The sequence below is a fragment of the Aulonocara sp. 'chitande type north' Nkhata Bay genome, linkage group LG12 (assembly GCF_057382095.1).
Source record: "Aulonocara sp. 'chitande type north' Nkhata Bay isolate Kocher_YH1m ecotype deep benthic linkage group LG12, A_spYH_male_GT1.1, whole genome shotgun sequence".
NCBI classification, from domain to species: domain Eukaryota; kingdom Metazoa; phylum Chordata; class Actinopteri; order Cichliformes; family Cichlidae; genus Aulonocara; species Aulonocara sp. 'chitande type north' Nkhata Bay.
In genome coordinates this window covers 37,604,419-37,620,256 of record NC_141355.1, presented here as the reverse complement: position 1 = coordinate 37,620,256, position 15,838 = coordinate 37,604,419, and the positions used below count along the sequence as shown (strand labels likewise).

Below are 15,838 nucleotides of genomic sequence, written 5' to 3'. Positions count from 1 at the left end.
AGCACAGCAGGCTTGATAATATATTTCATTTGGTTCTTTAAATGCCCAATTTAAAATATATAATTATGTTTGCTTGAAAACAAGTTTACTGAGCAATTACAGCCATCTTGTATCTATCCTGAACTTTCAGGATTTGCATTATATAACTTTTCATTGTCATTTTAAATACAAGGCCCAAAGAGAGGGAGGTCATCATTAGCAGGACAAGTAGATTTTTTCTTTTAATGAAATCGATACAGCATGGTATCACAATACTATTGCAAAATTGCAATATTGTATCCATTCAGGGACAAAGTTACATTACTCTAGGAATACTACAAACATGCATATCGTCCTGAGATAACGGTAGCCGAGTAAAATTAAATTAAATTGGCTCAAAAAACAGCGAACTAAAAAAACAACTGGACACACTTAGCTTCACAAATTCAGAGCCAACTGGTGCCTGACTTGAACTGACTGCACTCGCTCTCAGAGAGATTATCAAAGGTTTAAAAAAAGATTGCTGTCTAATTTACAAATGCAGTCAGATTGCCAACATGTTGCCATCAATCTGAATGAGTGTTTGTCAGTGAGCAAAGGCAGCTCGCTGGTTATATTCTGGCTACATTCCTATATAACAGGAAGGTTGAGGAGCACAAATGTAATAGTTAAATGTCAATTTCTGTCAAAGTGGACGGCAACAGATGTGGGATTTTTAATGATTTATCACGGCTAATTGTTAGATTATCAGAAATATGCCTAAATCATAATGGTAAACGGCCTGCATTTGTTTACTCAGTCCCCCCAAAGCACTACATTCAGTCATTCACACACACACATTCACACACTGGCAATGGCAAGCTACGTTGTAGCCACAGCTGCCCTGGGGCGCACTGACAGAGGCGAGGCTGCCGGTGGTCAGAGGGCCCGGTGGCGCCCAAGGATATTTGGCATGCAGCCAGGAGGCAGCATGGGATCGAACCACCGATCTTCTGATTAGTGGCTGACCTGCTCTGCCACCCCGTATGTATGTTATTTCAGTACTCAGATATTGCTAAATGTTAAAAAGCACAATTATATTTTATTGCGAGTGAAGTATGATAATATGATATGATAATAATGATAATATCACATCGCAGGGTCTTTGGGTGTTTCCACATCAAATCATTAGGTCAAACTAAACCTAACAGACAGGAAGCAAAATCTTTAGCCAAGTGCAATCAAAAGACGCCTTCATGGAAGGAAATACAGAAGGTTTACAACAAGGTGCAAACCGCTGGTTACACTGAAGGCAGGAGTGGGATATTCATCAATGGCCAAGTCAGTCACCTGATCTCAACCCACTAGACAAGTTTTCTCAAGGAACCTCAAGGAAGCAACACCCACAATTAGCACCCACCCACAATTGGTGAATTCCAGAGGTTCCACATTTCAGACAGACACTGACTACAAAGTTAGATGTTTTTAAATACAAAACAATCTTTATATTTAACATCCTGTTAGTTTGGTCAATTCATTTTAAACCTCTAAAAAATGGAGTTATGTGTATAAAAATGGGTGTAATTTCTAAACCCCTCACACATTTTTTTTTGAGTAAAGCTGCAACTGTGGTTGCGTGCAGAGGCTAAACTACAGAAACTGAGTCAAATTATGGGCTTCACTATATTTAACTTACGGATATGCATCGTTCACTTAAGCGTTAAGTTTATTCTCCGTATCACATGTAAAATTCATCCAAATACATTTTGAAAGTAAGGCCTAAATATTTGTTACGTTGCTCTCACCAGGAGTACAACATCTATGAATTACATGAACAGTGAATGCACGTTTGTAACCGATATCCAAAACAACTATCCAAGACTGAACTTTTAGCCTGACATGGGAGAGAAAAAAAACAACATCTGACAAACTCTGAAAGCTAAAATGATTTTCTGTCATCTCCTCTGTACCCCGATGACATTCTTCTCTTTGTTGGACTGCAGCTCTGACTGTGACCACTTACAATCTGCTCTGGTGTCTCAGGTTTGAGCTCTTTGAAGTGACAATGAAAGTGCAGCTTTGAAGCTCAGGGTTGGAAATGGCGTCTCGGTGGTGAAATAAAGACACTTTTGAGCCTCTGAAGCGTCACAACTTTAACTCGCTGGAAGCTGGCCGTGTAGAGGAGAGCCCTGGACAGGATCCACGACCTCTAATCTGTGCCCGAACATTCACGAATCCTCTTCCCTCAGTTTTGTCATCAGTGAGTGAAAGACATGCTTGATTGGGTCAAAGGTCAGGCGACAGTCTCAGAAAATTTGGTGATCTTATGGAGATCTTAGAAGTTTTGGGCCACTTTACCTCTGTCTTGTGAAGCAACACCTAACCAGTGTTATCATTTGATTAAGCTACTTTTATCAGGAGCCACATCATCAGCAAACACCAGTGACCAAGTTCTAATGTCAGCATTACAAGTCCAGGTTAGCACACTTGTAATTACATCCCTTTGGACACCTCTTAAACCAAACTCAGCACGAATGCCTGGAATCAGCTCTATATCTTTATTTCTTTAATTTGTCATGAATTCATTTAAAAAAAGAGAAAAAAGCAGATCACAGCTGGACACAAGACTGTTCATCAGGTTGGGAAAACATGGCTGTAATTCCTAAATAGTCAAATGCAATATTTAAACGCCCTAAATTATATCTGAAAGTCTACACAAGTTGATTGCTTCTTTCTGCCAGCTGGTCTCAGTTTGTGACCAACACCCCGCCAGACAACCTACAGGACATCTGCACCCCTCATGAAACTTGAGCATATCTGTGCATATTTATTTATGTTTGGCATACTTTGGGGGTTTATTTCATTAAAAATAAAAGATGGCACCCTTTTACAATGATGCGCTTTTCATCTAAAGAAAAGCTGCACATAAAAGATATGATATTCTTTTACTTTGAAATATAACATTACCACACAATCACTCAGGTGTAGTAACACTTAATAAAACGTGTTGAACAGGAGCAGCAGACCTGACATGCTCAGCAGCCAGACAGGCGCAGACTATAGCAGTGTCATTACAAGGGGCCAGACTGTGCCTCTATTTTTAGCTCCAGTCCTTCAGCTCATGGTGGGTTTGAGAGCGTACAGGTTGCAAACCTTTTGGCCATGTCATTAACACCCTCTCACTTCCATTAATGTACAGCCCCCGTGGACCTCGCCAGGCCAACCTAATAAATACAACTATTGTGGATCTAGCATGGGTTGGTCAATATCCTCTGACTGAAGTATGTTTGATCATTTTACTCAAGTATAAGCTTCTGCTTACGCTCGGGCTTTATGCTAGCAGCATATATGGCTGTATGTTTGTGTGCAAACACTTCAAATTCAGCTTACGGATTAACATAATTTCTCTGAACTGTATCTAAAGACACTTTATATTGCAAGGTTAAGCTGTATATATTCTGTGTATAGTTTAGTGTTGTGGGCATACACATTCCTTCATTTAATTATCTGTTTCAATGCCAGTGCCTCATTGTGTTTACATTAGCATGTATACCACATATTATCCTGCATAAACGCAAATTAAAAGAGACCGTCTCCCTACCTCTCCACGGTAATGAGCCAATTAGAGAGACGCTACTGAAAGTCCACGAGTGATCCAGTATGAGTGGATCATGGAACGAGGGCTTTATAGACCATGACATTACCACAGACACATACAGTCGCACCATTACCTGAGTGCTTGTCTTCATTTGTTCACTGTGTATCAACATGTATTCATCACAAACACAAATTAGAGTCCCAATCGATCAATATCTGGGGTCTAAAACAAATCAGAACTCACAAACCTAGTTTACAAACCAGGATTAAAACCAGTTTTAGATCCTCCGTGTTTTTCTAGGACCTGCATTCATAAGGAAATGAAACTTATGGACTTCTGCATTCCTGAGTTACATCCAACCCCTTTTTCCTGATCAGTTTTTGCACAATTACTTTGACCCTTCAAACCTCTGCAGGTCTATTTTTTTTTAATTCAAGAAAATTGACCAGGAAACGATAAGAATCAATAAAAACAATGACATTAAATCAGTTTTATCAGTATCTAACCTTTGTGGTCACTGTGATGAGCGCAAAGAGAATCCAGAATCCAGGAGTCATAACGCTTCATCCCAGAAGCCTTCATATGTTGATTTTTTTCCACCTTGTCTATCTTAGGTTTACAGCGATCATGGCCATCCCAGATGTCACCGAGGGAAGAGGCCATCACATGGCTGAGCACAGAAAGACAGACAACCACACAATCACATCTACACCCAATTCAGAGTCATCAATGAACCTAACCAACAGTCTTTGGACTGTGAGAGGAAAGCCACAGGAGAACACTCCGCACATAGAGCCTCAGGTAACCATAAGGTTCGAACCCAGAACCCACCTGCTGTGAAACGGTGGTGCTAACCACAACGCTGCGCCCTAATTGAAATATTACAACTTTTACGATCACCTATGTAAAACCATGCAGTGCACATGAACTGTTAAATACTCTTTGTCCTCTTCTTGTTTGGTTTTTAACGGAGATGTTCGCGCGGCACGGAGCACCGCCTTTGCCTCCGCGAACACATCGGACTACAAACACGCACATTACCAACTCCGGAAGACGATCAAAGCAGCCAAACGTGAGTACAGGGACAGGGTGGAACAACAGTTTGACAACCCTCGGAGTATGTGGCAGGGACTAAACACGATCACAGACTTTAGAGGGAAAACCAGCACACCGCAGACCACGGCCTCTCTGTGTGAGGATCTAAACGTATTCTACGCTAGATTCGACACAGCGAACACCATGAGACCGGACAGTGTGCGCACCGCGGATGACGTCAGTGCACACACTGTGTCTGAGGAGGATGTGCGGAAGTGCTTCAGGAAGGTGAACGCACGCAAAGCTACTGGTCCGGACGGGATTCCCGGCCGCGTCCTCAAGTCATGCGCGGCTCAGCTGGCTGGAGTGTTCACGCACATCTTCAACCTTTCCCTCTCTCTGTCTGTAGTCCCAGCCTGCTTCAAAATGGCCACCATCGTCCCTGTACCCAAATCCTCCACCATCTCCTCATTGAACGACTGGCGACCTGTAGCCCTGACCCCCATCGTAAGCAAATGCTTCGAGAAGCTGGTCAGGGACTTCATCTGCTCTGCACTACCCGACTCACTGGACCCTCTACAGTTTGCATACCGCCACAACAGGTCCACTGATGATGCCATAGCCCTGACACTACACACTGCCCTGTCACACCTGGAGAAGAGAGACACGTATGTGAGGATGCTGTTTGTAGATTACAGCTCAGCATTCAATACCATCGTTCCCTCGAAGCTGGACAGGAAACTGCAGGATCTAGGACTGAGCAGCTCCCTCTGCAGCTGGATCCTTAGCTTCCTGTCTGACAGACGCCAGGTGGTCAGACTGGGCAGCATCACCTCATCCCCCGTCATACTGAACACTGGTGCTCCACAGGGGTGTGTACTGAGCCCTCTCCTGTACTCACTCTACACCTACGACTGCACAGCCACTAACAGCTCCAACATCATTGTGAAGTTTGCGGACGACACTACAGTGGTGGGTCTTATCACCAACGGTGATGAGACGGCTTACAGGGAGGAGGTCAGCGCCCTGACCCACTGGTGTCAAGACAACCATCTCACCCTCAACGTCGCAAAGACAAAGGAGTTGATAGTGGACTTCCGGAGGTGCAGAGAAGTACACACCCCCATCACCATCAACGGCGCTGCTGTGGAGAGAGTGAGCAGCTTCCGGTTCCTTGGCGTACACCTGGCTGAGGATCTTACGTGGTCAGTACACACAAACAAAACAGTGAAGAAGGCGCAGCAGCGCCTCTTCTTTCTCAGGAGACTGAAAAGATTCGGCATGAGCCCCCGCATCCTCAGGACCTTCTATCACTGTGCCATTGAGAGCATCCTCACTGGATGCATCACCACCTGGTATGGCAACAGCACCGCCTACAACTGCAAAGCTCTCCAGCGAGTAGTGCGGTGCTCTGAACGGATAATTGGAGGTGAGCTTCCCTCCCTCCAAGACATCTACAGGAAGCGGTGCCTGAGGAAAGCGGGGAGGATCATCAAGGACTCCAGTCACCCCAGCCATAAACTGTTCAGACTGCTTCCATCAGGAAGGAGGTTCTGCAGCATCCGGTCCCGTACCAGCAGACTGAGAGACAGCTTTTTCCATCAGGCCATCAGACTGCTGAACACGTCATAGACACCTCAGCTTCACTACTGGAACTTCAACATTATGCACTCCACACTGTATATAAATGCCACTTGTTTTGCACATATTCAACTCTGTATATTTTATATATTTTATTATTATTATTTTATTTTATTTTTTTACTATTTAATTTGTAAAAATGTGTGTATACACACACACACACACACACACACACACACACACACACACAGGAAAATATTTAGTATACACATCCAGAAATGCATACACTATTATATATTGTACATATATTTATTAGTTTCAGGTTGGCCATTCTTGTATTTTGCTCGTTTGTGTTGTTTGCACATCTCTGTTGCTTGTGGGGCTCGCACACAAGAATTTCACTCGCATGTGCTGTGCCAGTGTGCCTGCACATGTGATGTGACAATAAAAAGTGATTTGATTTGATTTTTCTCTTTAGGGGCCTCCACAGTGGATCATGTACTTCCATCCCTAGCATCCTCTGCACAGCTTCCTTCAATACATCCATGGATCATTTCTGTGGTCTCCCTCTTTTCCTGTAACTTTGTTGCCAAAGAGCTTGACCTGAGCTGTCCCTCTGATGTACTCATGTCTAATCTTGTCCTTTCTGGTCACTCCCAGTAAAAAGCATCTTCAGCTCTGCCACCTCCAGCTTGTTCTCCTGTCTTTTGTCAGCTCCACGGTTTCCAAATAATAAACCATAGCAGGTCTCGCTGCTATCATTCTGTCACAAATCACCCCGACACTCATCTCCACCCACTCCACCCTGCCTGCACTCTCTTTCTCATCTCTTGTGCACTGCCCATTGCTTTGGATGGTTGAGCCCTGGTATTTAAACTCATGTACTCTCACCATCTCTACTCCTTGCACCTTCACTGTTTTCAGCTGGGAGATTCTGAGGGGAGACCAGAAGTCTTTGGAGATATTAAATATATATTTCATCTACCCTGGGAGCATCTCGGGATTTTCCAGGAGTAACTGGAAAACAGTGATGTTAGGAACGTTTAGCCTAATACTGATCCAATTCTGTTTCAGATAAGTGCAAAAAAATGGACGGATGCTGGTTTACACATATTTGTCATTACAAATACGTGTGGTGATGTGCCAACTGATGTTTTTACTGCAATAAGAATCACCAATCACTATCAAAACTCCCGCCTTTGTAAGAAAAAAGAAAAAGAGAAGAAAAAGTGCTGAGACAGCACCAATTTCTGCAAAGAGCAGAAAAATCAGGTGAACGCAGTTTTGTGTCTGTATTTTCTCTGCATTTCATGTCACAATCGTCTTGGAGTCTACTTCTTTGAGCACTCCTCGACCTGAGTTGAGACAAGTGGCCAGTAGCAAAGATTAAGTGTAAAGAGAAACTGTTAGACTGAGCCAATGCTCGTAGCAGGAAATAGCCTTATCATGACAGGGAGGGAAAGAGAAGGAGGAAGTGAAGTCCTCTGGCCCATGTGAGCTGCAGTCCAACATACACACACGTATACAAGCATAACCACGCAGGATAGGAAAAGCAGCAGATGGCATGGGGATTATTTCCCCTCTATCCCCACCCCCGCCTCCACAGATTGGCCGCTGAAGCTTTGCTTGCATCCCTGTCATTTCACTACAGTGTGTGCCGGTGTACTGGCTGACCTGGTCTGCCTTCACCTTTGCCCTCATCTGGTGGCCTACAAAATGGTTTTAGTTATCACCTTGAATGGATGAATCCAAACCAGGCCATTAAAAAAAAAAAACATAAATAAAATCAGCACAAGCTCCAGTTTTTGTGCCGATCTGCTGAGACTGAATGCCACTCTGCTTTCTCCAAATGCCTGACAGTCGACCTGCACGTATTTATCTTCTATTACTGCCGGATAATTTCCTCTAATCCAATTTCTTCACAGTAACCTTACTCAACACTGAGCAAATTATGCAATGCCATCAGTGTATGCATTTATTCCACTGATAATTGCTATCCAGAAATAGCTAGGAGTGGGTACTGACTGAGCTGTCAGAAGCTGTGTCCTCCCATCCTGCTTTCGTTTCTGCAGCCGTTCACTTCCTGCAGAGATCTGCAAGCCACCATGCAGGTTCTGAGGGCGCTCAACACAACCAGGAATGAGGAAATGAGCCTCTGAAAGGTATCACAGCTTCCAAGAAAGAATGCCACTCGTCAGGGTTTATATCAGGCACTTCCTTTAAGAGATGGAAAGACTGGCTTCTCTGATAGCATGTCAGGTACATCATAGACAAGAAAACTGCCAAAGAACACATTTACCACAGGCAGAGAGAGCATTTCCCAGCTCATCACACAGAGATACATCTCTTGTCCCTGAACAGCCTGAAGACATCATAAGAACACAGTTGGTTATCTGTTATCTGCTGGTGTTGTCAGCGTCTGACGTTTTACGCCAAGAAAGGCTCTTTTTAGTCCAATATAATCACTTTAAACTACACCAAGCAGTTTTTAAACCATAGAAACAGGGAAAAAACATAAGGATTGTGGAAATTTTAAAGCAGCTAAATTTACTTTTATGCAGAAATTACCTAAAAGCAGAGTAAAGAGCACACATTACAGGAGGTGGGGTCATGCACGTCCAAGGACTGCTCTTTGACAGCGTGAATCTTAATACTATAGACTGTTTGTTTTTGTTCGCTGCTCGTTCCTGTGAGGTTATTTCTCCTTATTTGCCTGTAGCTCATGTTTCTCACCTTACTGTCTGCATATGCAAGGAGATACTAGGTAGAGTTCCAAGTCTATTATTAGCGTTACAAAGAAAGGCCACCAAGCTTGACCCCTCGAAACCTTTCCATTAAAAAGGGAGATTATCTCAGGAAGAATTCAGGTGACATTATAAAGCACTGAATCTGCAAAGAAACAATGATGGGCTGGACAAGTTAACAAAACATTAGCTTTTCACATGGGAAACTGTGGTTTACTTCCTATTTCTGACAGTGTTGTTGTTTACTATTAAACCATTCTAGTCTGGCATCTAAAAATATATTCTTTATAAAAGATTTGATGCGTCTGTGAAAGTCAGATGATGGAATATCTCAGATTTTTTTTAAAAAGGAAAAGAAATACTGTTTAAAGGACAGTCAGATGACATATTATGTAGATTCACTTGTGTTGAGAATCACACATCCACTCATATTTATAAGATGCATTTACTTCAATCACCGCTTCGATGAGTGTTTGAGTCCATCCTAAGTCAGACCTGCAATAACTGATATTTATGGCCTCATCTGGGCAGCAGAAACAAGTTGCAAGCACTCACAAATCTGCACTTTATAAAGATGATGTAGTGAACATTTCTGGCGTATATGTCCAGATGTTGTGGGACAATGTCATGACTGATTTGAATCCATATTTCTGTCCTTCTGAGTGAAACAGCAAAGCTTAAAAAGCCGAGTCCAGGGTTCATGCTAACCTGAACAAGTAACAACTTTTATGTGAGCATGAAGCACTCTTTCTCAATCCCAGGGCAAGCTATGAAACAAAATTAGATTATTTTATAATTCCACTTGTCTGAGCCCACTGCGACCCAGGTGTGCTTCACTCCCTCCATCTCCAGCCTCACCCTCATCTCATCACTCTGTAATAGGAGTTGGGTGGAGGTGGTGGTGGCCTTTCATCCTCAGGCAGCACTCGCACCCAAAGATGAGAAATGGTCAGAAATGATCGGTGAGAAACAATACACCAGGGGCTGAGAGCTGGAGATAGCCAGACAATAGTTTGATGGTGTGAAAAATCAATCAGCATGTCTGCGAGAGAAGAGCAATTTGTGATCTGGGAAGGAGCCAAAAATGTTAATAAACTGGCGGTGAGGGGAAGCGCCGGCTTTTTAACCTTTAATGAATCAAACTTTGTCAGACCCGATAAACATGCAGGTTTTCAACAAAAAAAATATCCAAAATCATTTCTTATTCTTTTACTTAGACATTAAAATCTCACGTCGCTCATCAGCTTTAGTTGAACAACTGCAGATCAAGTGACTTGCTTCAGGGCAACTCGGGGGGCAGTTCACGTGGAAAGAGAACGCTGAACGATGAAGGAGGAAGTGCACATTTTATTAATAATGTCCCTGCAGAGATCTATAACCTGCTACCTTAAAGGGGTCAGTCAGCTTAAGGATAAAGACCTTAAAGTACCAAATGTCAGCAAATACATAAAATGTGTTCTTGCCACAGCAAATTACAAAGAAATAGCCACTGATTAATCTATTTTCTTCCTCTTACCGTATTGAAGATGTGCAGTCTTAACGGTCAGGTGAGAGTATACAGTCCTAAGTTATGTTATTATGTTATGAATCCAGTTTTAAACTATTTTAACATGTAGTATTGACAGTTTTCAGGTTCATGTCATTTAAGAGTATAAGTGACCCAAATGTAGGCTGCTAAGAATCCACCTGAAAGAATCAGAAAACCGAGCTTTTACTGATGTAGCTCCAGATCACACATCAAGTCTGAAAACGGCATGGAGACACGGCATCCAGCCTTGTTTGCACTGTAGCCGAGGATATGCACAGGGAAATGGAAACATAAAGGTAAGAAGACACAGCTGAACTCAAACTACTGAGACATGAGGCACCTGTAGTAAAACTAAGGTGAAGAAAAGAGACTGACAAAATCAAACAGGAAGTAGCCAACTAGACACAGTGACAAGCCACTGACACTCAACTGAACACCGAGAAACACGGTGGAGGCTACGATCACCAAAAACACCAAGGACCAAATATAATAGAACTCAAAGACTACTTGACCTATAATGATGATTCTAAACAGGACTTGGAACGCTAAAATAATCATAGAATCTCGGATAAATGGAAATCCAAATTAAAGTTCAAGAACAATAATGAAAAGCTAAAAAAAAAACAAACCAAAAAAAAAAAACAAAAAACCAATAATCATAAAAATATGCCAACGAAATGGGTAAAAATCAGGGCCAGAAGACCTCCTATCAGAATCAAGCATATGTTACTATAACAGGAAGAAAACAAACTTCAATCATTTTGTGAGCATTTTTTCATTCAGAAAAACGAGTCTATGATTTTTAATAGTTTCAGAAATAAATGTCCCTCTTATGTTTGGGTATAGCCTAACAGACTAAATCCATCCTCCTTTAGATACAAAGCTAATACCTTAACAGGTGAAAACAGAGTGCTCTTTGGTGAGCATTGGCATTGAGCACTGATTACTATGGCTCGATTTAACCACAGCGTAACTTTTCAGACTCGCAATATCGCACCATAGAATAGCAACAAAACATTAATGCGCACATAGCCATCGATAATGACCAAACGCTCTCACTTAACTGTGATTTTCCTTTTTTAAAGTCAGCATCCAGCCTGAGTGTTACACTAAATGTCACTGGAGGCAAATGAGGTTTAAATTCACCTTTCAGGGAAACACTTAAAGTTTATGTTATGCTCTGTATCTTCACAACTGGATAGTTTCAGAATCATGTTACAGTATTGCCCTCAAATATTCTGCCTTCCTTTTTTCTTTCATCTAAGTTTTTGTGTTTTATATATAAAATCTTTTCCGTGAGAACTTCGCCTGTTTAAGAAACCCTCACACGAGCAGATCCATGAGTTCTCCTGTTGAAACGATAACCTGTAGCTGTGAAGTGAGAGCATACCTCTAACGCACAGCAGAGACATCGCAGCGGGATTTTGTGCAACAGTTCCTCCGACCAGCCTTCAGTGAGTTTGCAGCCCAGGTGCCTGTTGCACAGAAGTCCTTTAGACTGCTCCTAAATGTCGCTCAGTTTCCGCTTCATCGCGCCGCGCGGTGAGGAAAGGGACAGATGTCGGGCAGGTGGACAATCCAGGAGGTCCTTAGGGTTTAAAGGGATGACTGTCACTGGCAGAAAACGAGTGCCTACCGGCTGAAATCCGGTAGAGCGGGGCGGCACTTGTGCTGCGTTCAAATGTCACAGGCAAAGTAGGAATCTGGGCTATCAGCTCGAGCATACAATTGTCCTCCTGTGGTTCATAACACTTTACGCCACATTTGAAATGTTGAATTCAGCTTGCCATGCCCAAATCCTAGTTTCCTGCTTCACTGACAAAAAGAAGGGAAAAACAGTACAGTATTAAGTGATGCCAAAAGAAAACTTGGCAACACTTTATGATATGACCGCGACTAAACACGTAATTCCTTTGTAATTAAATTGAACTTCATTCTATTGTATTTAAAATTACAAAGTAATTATGTTTACCTACTAATACTTAAGGGCACGTACGCTAAAATAAAGGGTTAACGAGTAAAGTTTTTACAACAAACAAAGAATAATTATATATTTCAGTAAAGTGATTAAAGTCTGTAAGGATTTTAATTGATGCGCAAGTCATTTTTGGCAGTGCAGAAGTCATTTTAAATATTGCACAATTTGAGGTATTTTACAGAAGAGGAGAAACAAATTATACAGTAAGTAATTTCAAGTACAGCATGATTTTGAACATTCATTCTGCTCATCAACATAATGAATATTAAATGCAGATGTAAAAAAGGCACGATACCCAAAATAAAATATGCTAAGCAGTGCTCCATCCCAACATAGAGCAACCCCACCCAATACCACACTCTCCATCTTCCTTCACTGTATGGAGTCAAGACAGTCATCCTACTTGAGCAGATACACGTGTCTGTAGTAGGTGCAAGCTTGTAAAGTACATCAGCAGTTTGGCCTCTGAGACAAGACTTCAGCACAGCATGTGCATAAGTTCTCAATTCCAGGACTGAACTATAGAGATTTGCTTCACAGCAAGAAACAAATAGAAGTTTTTTATTACTATTTTTACAAAGATCATTTTAATTGGGTCCAAGTAGTTAAAGATGCATTTTCTGACATATCTGAAATGAGAAAGATAATTTAGGGTGTCGATCTTATGTTAAAAGCACAACAGTAGATTAGAAAGTAAATGCCATTCTTACCTTGAGCATCCTCATGTGTGCTAATTAAGCCTATTTCCAAGCTTGATGGTTGTCTATGGGAAAAGCCCTGCCCCTAGGATAAGGCCACGTTCTGCTTTGAGGCTGAGTCTGAAGGATATCCTGGGAGCCCTGCCTCTGGGTCTCAATCTGAAGCCTGCGCTGAGAGCCCTGCCTCTGGGTACGTGTCGGAAACCTGTGCTGGGAATTCTGTACTTGCCTCCAAGTCTGAGGCTTTCTCTGTGTGCCCTGACTTTGAGGCAGAGTACTGCTTTGGAAGGCCTGATCCTGTAATCCAACCTGGTATTGGTGGGCAGGAACCAGGGACCGAGGCCAAACCTGATACCTGGAAGCCTGGGACGGCAACGAAGCCTGGTAGTTGGGAACCCGGTGTTGTGACCTAGGCTTGTAGTTGGGAATCTGGTAATGTGACCAAGGCCTATAGTTGGGAATCTGGTAATGTGACCAAGGTTTATAGCTGGGCATCTGATAATTTGACCGAGGCTTATAGGTGGGAACCTCAGAACGCAACCAGGACTGGTAATTGGGAATCTGGGAATCTGACCAGGACTGATAATTAGGAATCTGGAAATGTGACCAGGGCCGGTAGTTGGGAAGCTGGAGCTGAAGGTTGGACTGGTAACCTGAGGCCTGCTGAGGTTTTACCACATCTGCAGTTTCAGAGTCAGGATACAAAGCTGAAAACAGAAAATTTCAGATCGACGCCACAAGTGAAATAGTTCTTTTGTCATTTTCTACTTAAGCTGTAGTTTGAGTCAACATGTTGTCTTACATTTTACATTTGCTTGAAGCTCCCCCACACAGAGTAGCCATGGCAGCACCGCACTAGAAAAGAATACAGGTTTAAGTAACCCTGTGTCACTTCAAATGGACATAGCCATTGTATGGGGGCACAAAATAGTACCATAATAGTCTCATAGCTTCAATCAGTGACCTAAATGCATGCAGAAAGGCAGCTAGACCCAAAAAAACAAAAAAAAAATCTGCTTTCCTCCTTCGGTGGTGCAGTTGTAGGAGCGGTCCAGTGCACATAATTTATCTTCTTTTGACAGCCAGTCAGAGTTCTTGCCCTCCATCTGATTGACTGGAAACAGGTGGATTGATTGCACCTGGACCAGATTCATCATGATTCACAGGTGTTGTGGGACTTTGTTGTGAAACACTTTGAACAATATCAAAGCCACAATCTTATTTCAAAATTGCCATAAAGCAAACGACACATTCTGGTTACCATCTGGTAGCTTTGCATTTATTGTTTGAGTTATTCTACAATTAAATGCTTAGTGGTCACTATGCCAACCAGTTTGATTCACAGAATGGTTGTCTAAAGATCTGTGTTTGAAATTAATGGAGACAAGATTAAAATGAGTTTTATTATTGTTAGGTAACAATAACGCATCACTACTGCCAATGCAATTACTAGACTCAGAGTCAAAGCAATATTGCATGTAAAGAAGCTAATTAAAAAAACAAATGTACAAAAATTAAACAAAACAAAAAAAATTAATAAGAAATCAACTAAAGAAGATTGGCTTACTAAATGTATTATGCTGTTAAATGATAGGATCTGGTGACACATGGCCTAAACTAGACCAAATACAATTAACTGCGCAGATGTTCGGGGAGTTCTTTGGACACTGGACTTCATAGTGTAGCATGTAAATTGCATGATTTAACACTAACATAACCAGTTGTGTTTGTAGTGACTATTGAAACAGAAACCCCTCTGGAGACTGGCGGTCTTTATTCAATGCAGTTAAGTTTTATTTATATAGCACCAAATCCCAGCAACGGGCACCTCAAGATTAAAAATACTACAGAGGAATAACACCAATGTTCAGACAACCACCTATGAGCAAGCACTTGGTGACAGTGGGAAGGAAAAACTCCCTTTTAACAGGAAGAAACCTTCAGCAGAACCAGGCTCAGGGAGGGGCGGGGCCATCTGCCACAGCTGAAGGGAGGCAGGACAAAACAATCACTAGGCTCGCCTCTTCAGCCCTCTGGCCTTTCTTGCAGGATCAACCTTTTGCTGCAGTGACTCAAGCTGCATTCACAGCTGACTTTTTGGTGGCTTAATGTCAGTTTTCAACTGTATTTTTTTAACCTTTTAATTTACATACATACATACACACACACACACATATATATATATATATATATATATATATATACACACACACACACACACACACACACACACGTCTGAGCATTAGTGTGACCGGAAATTATATAACTTTTAAGCTGCAGCTGTCATTACGTGTTACTTTGTTGTTACTTTAAAACCTTAAAATGTGACTGTCATTTTAAACGGGAGATATAGAAGAATTTTAACTCATTCTAATATATCATTATAGCACAAGTTATACTTCTGAGACAGCGTAAAGTCATTTCAGTTAAAAGCAACTTTCTAGAAAGCAGTTCCTTAAAGAATCTATCCTGACATTTGCCATTTAAGGGAAACTGGTTTTATAGTTTAAAAAAAAAAAAAAAAACTATTAAAATGTTCTAGTCCCAGCAGTATTTGTCTTTTAGTTCCAACATGTCCATGACAGTCTCAAGTTTCATGTCAGATGGTGCCACCTAATGGCAGAACATAAGCATGGACGTGTAGGAACACTGTATGCTGGATAGGAAACAGTTGATAGATTAAATGTGCTGTGAAGTTCAAAAACATGGAATGCCTCT

General features: G+C 41.9%; 2 protein-coding genes across 3 annotated transcripts in view; both read right to left on the bottom strand.

Moving 5' to 3' along the window:
• Positions 1-12,003, bottom strand: part of unc13ba (unc-13 homolog Ba (C. elegans)) — a 184,722-nt gene extending 172,719 nt beyond the window's left edge. Inside the window, exon 1 of the mRNA XM_086315494.1 lies at positions 11,835-12,003. Coding sequence (XP_086171620.1) covers positions 11,835-11,856 — 22 coding nt within the window. The 5' untranslated portion in view covers positions 11,857-12,003. The remainder of the gene's footprint in view (positions 1-11,834) is intronic.
• A 430-nt stretch (positions 12,004-12,433) lies between these two features.
• Positions 12,434-14,215, bottom strand: LOC147318044 (uncharacterized). Of its 2 annotated transcripts, none has more exons than XM_086313012.1 (4): positions 14,085-14,215; positions 13,923-13,975; positions 13,133-13,827; positions 12,434-13,051 (listed from the first exon to the last, which is right to left on the bottom strand). In XM_086313012.1, the coding sequence occupies exons 1-3, from the start codon at positions 14,180-14,182 to the stop codon at positions 13,163-13,165; spliced, it is 816 nt and encodes a 271-aa protein (XP_086169138.1). In that variant the 5' UTR covers positions 14,183-14,215; the 3' UTR covers positions 12,434-13,051; positions 13,133-13,162. The 2 variants fall into 2 exon arrangements, with proteins under 2 accessions (XP_086169138.1, XP_086169137.1); XM_086313011.1 differs by having other exon boundaries at positions 12,438-13,051; positions 14,055-14,198.
• Between the last annotated feature and the right edge of the window lie 1,623 nt (positions 14,216-15,838).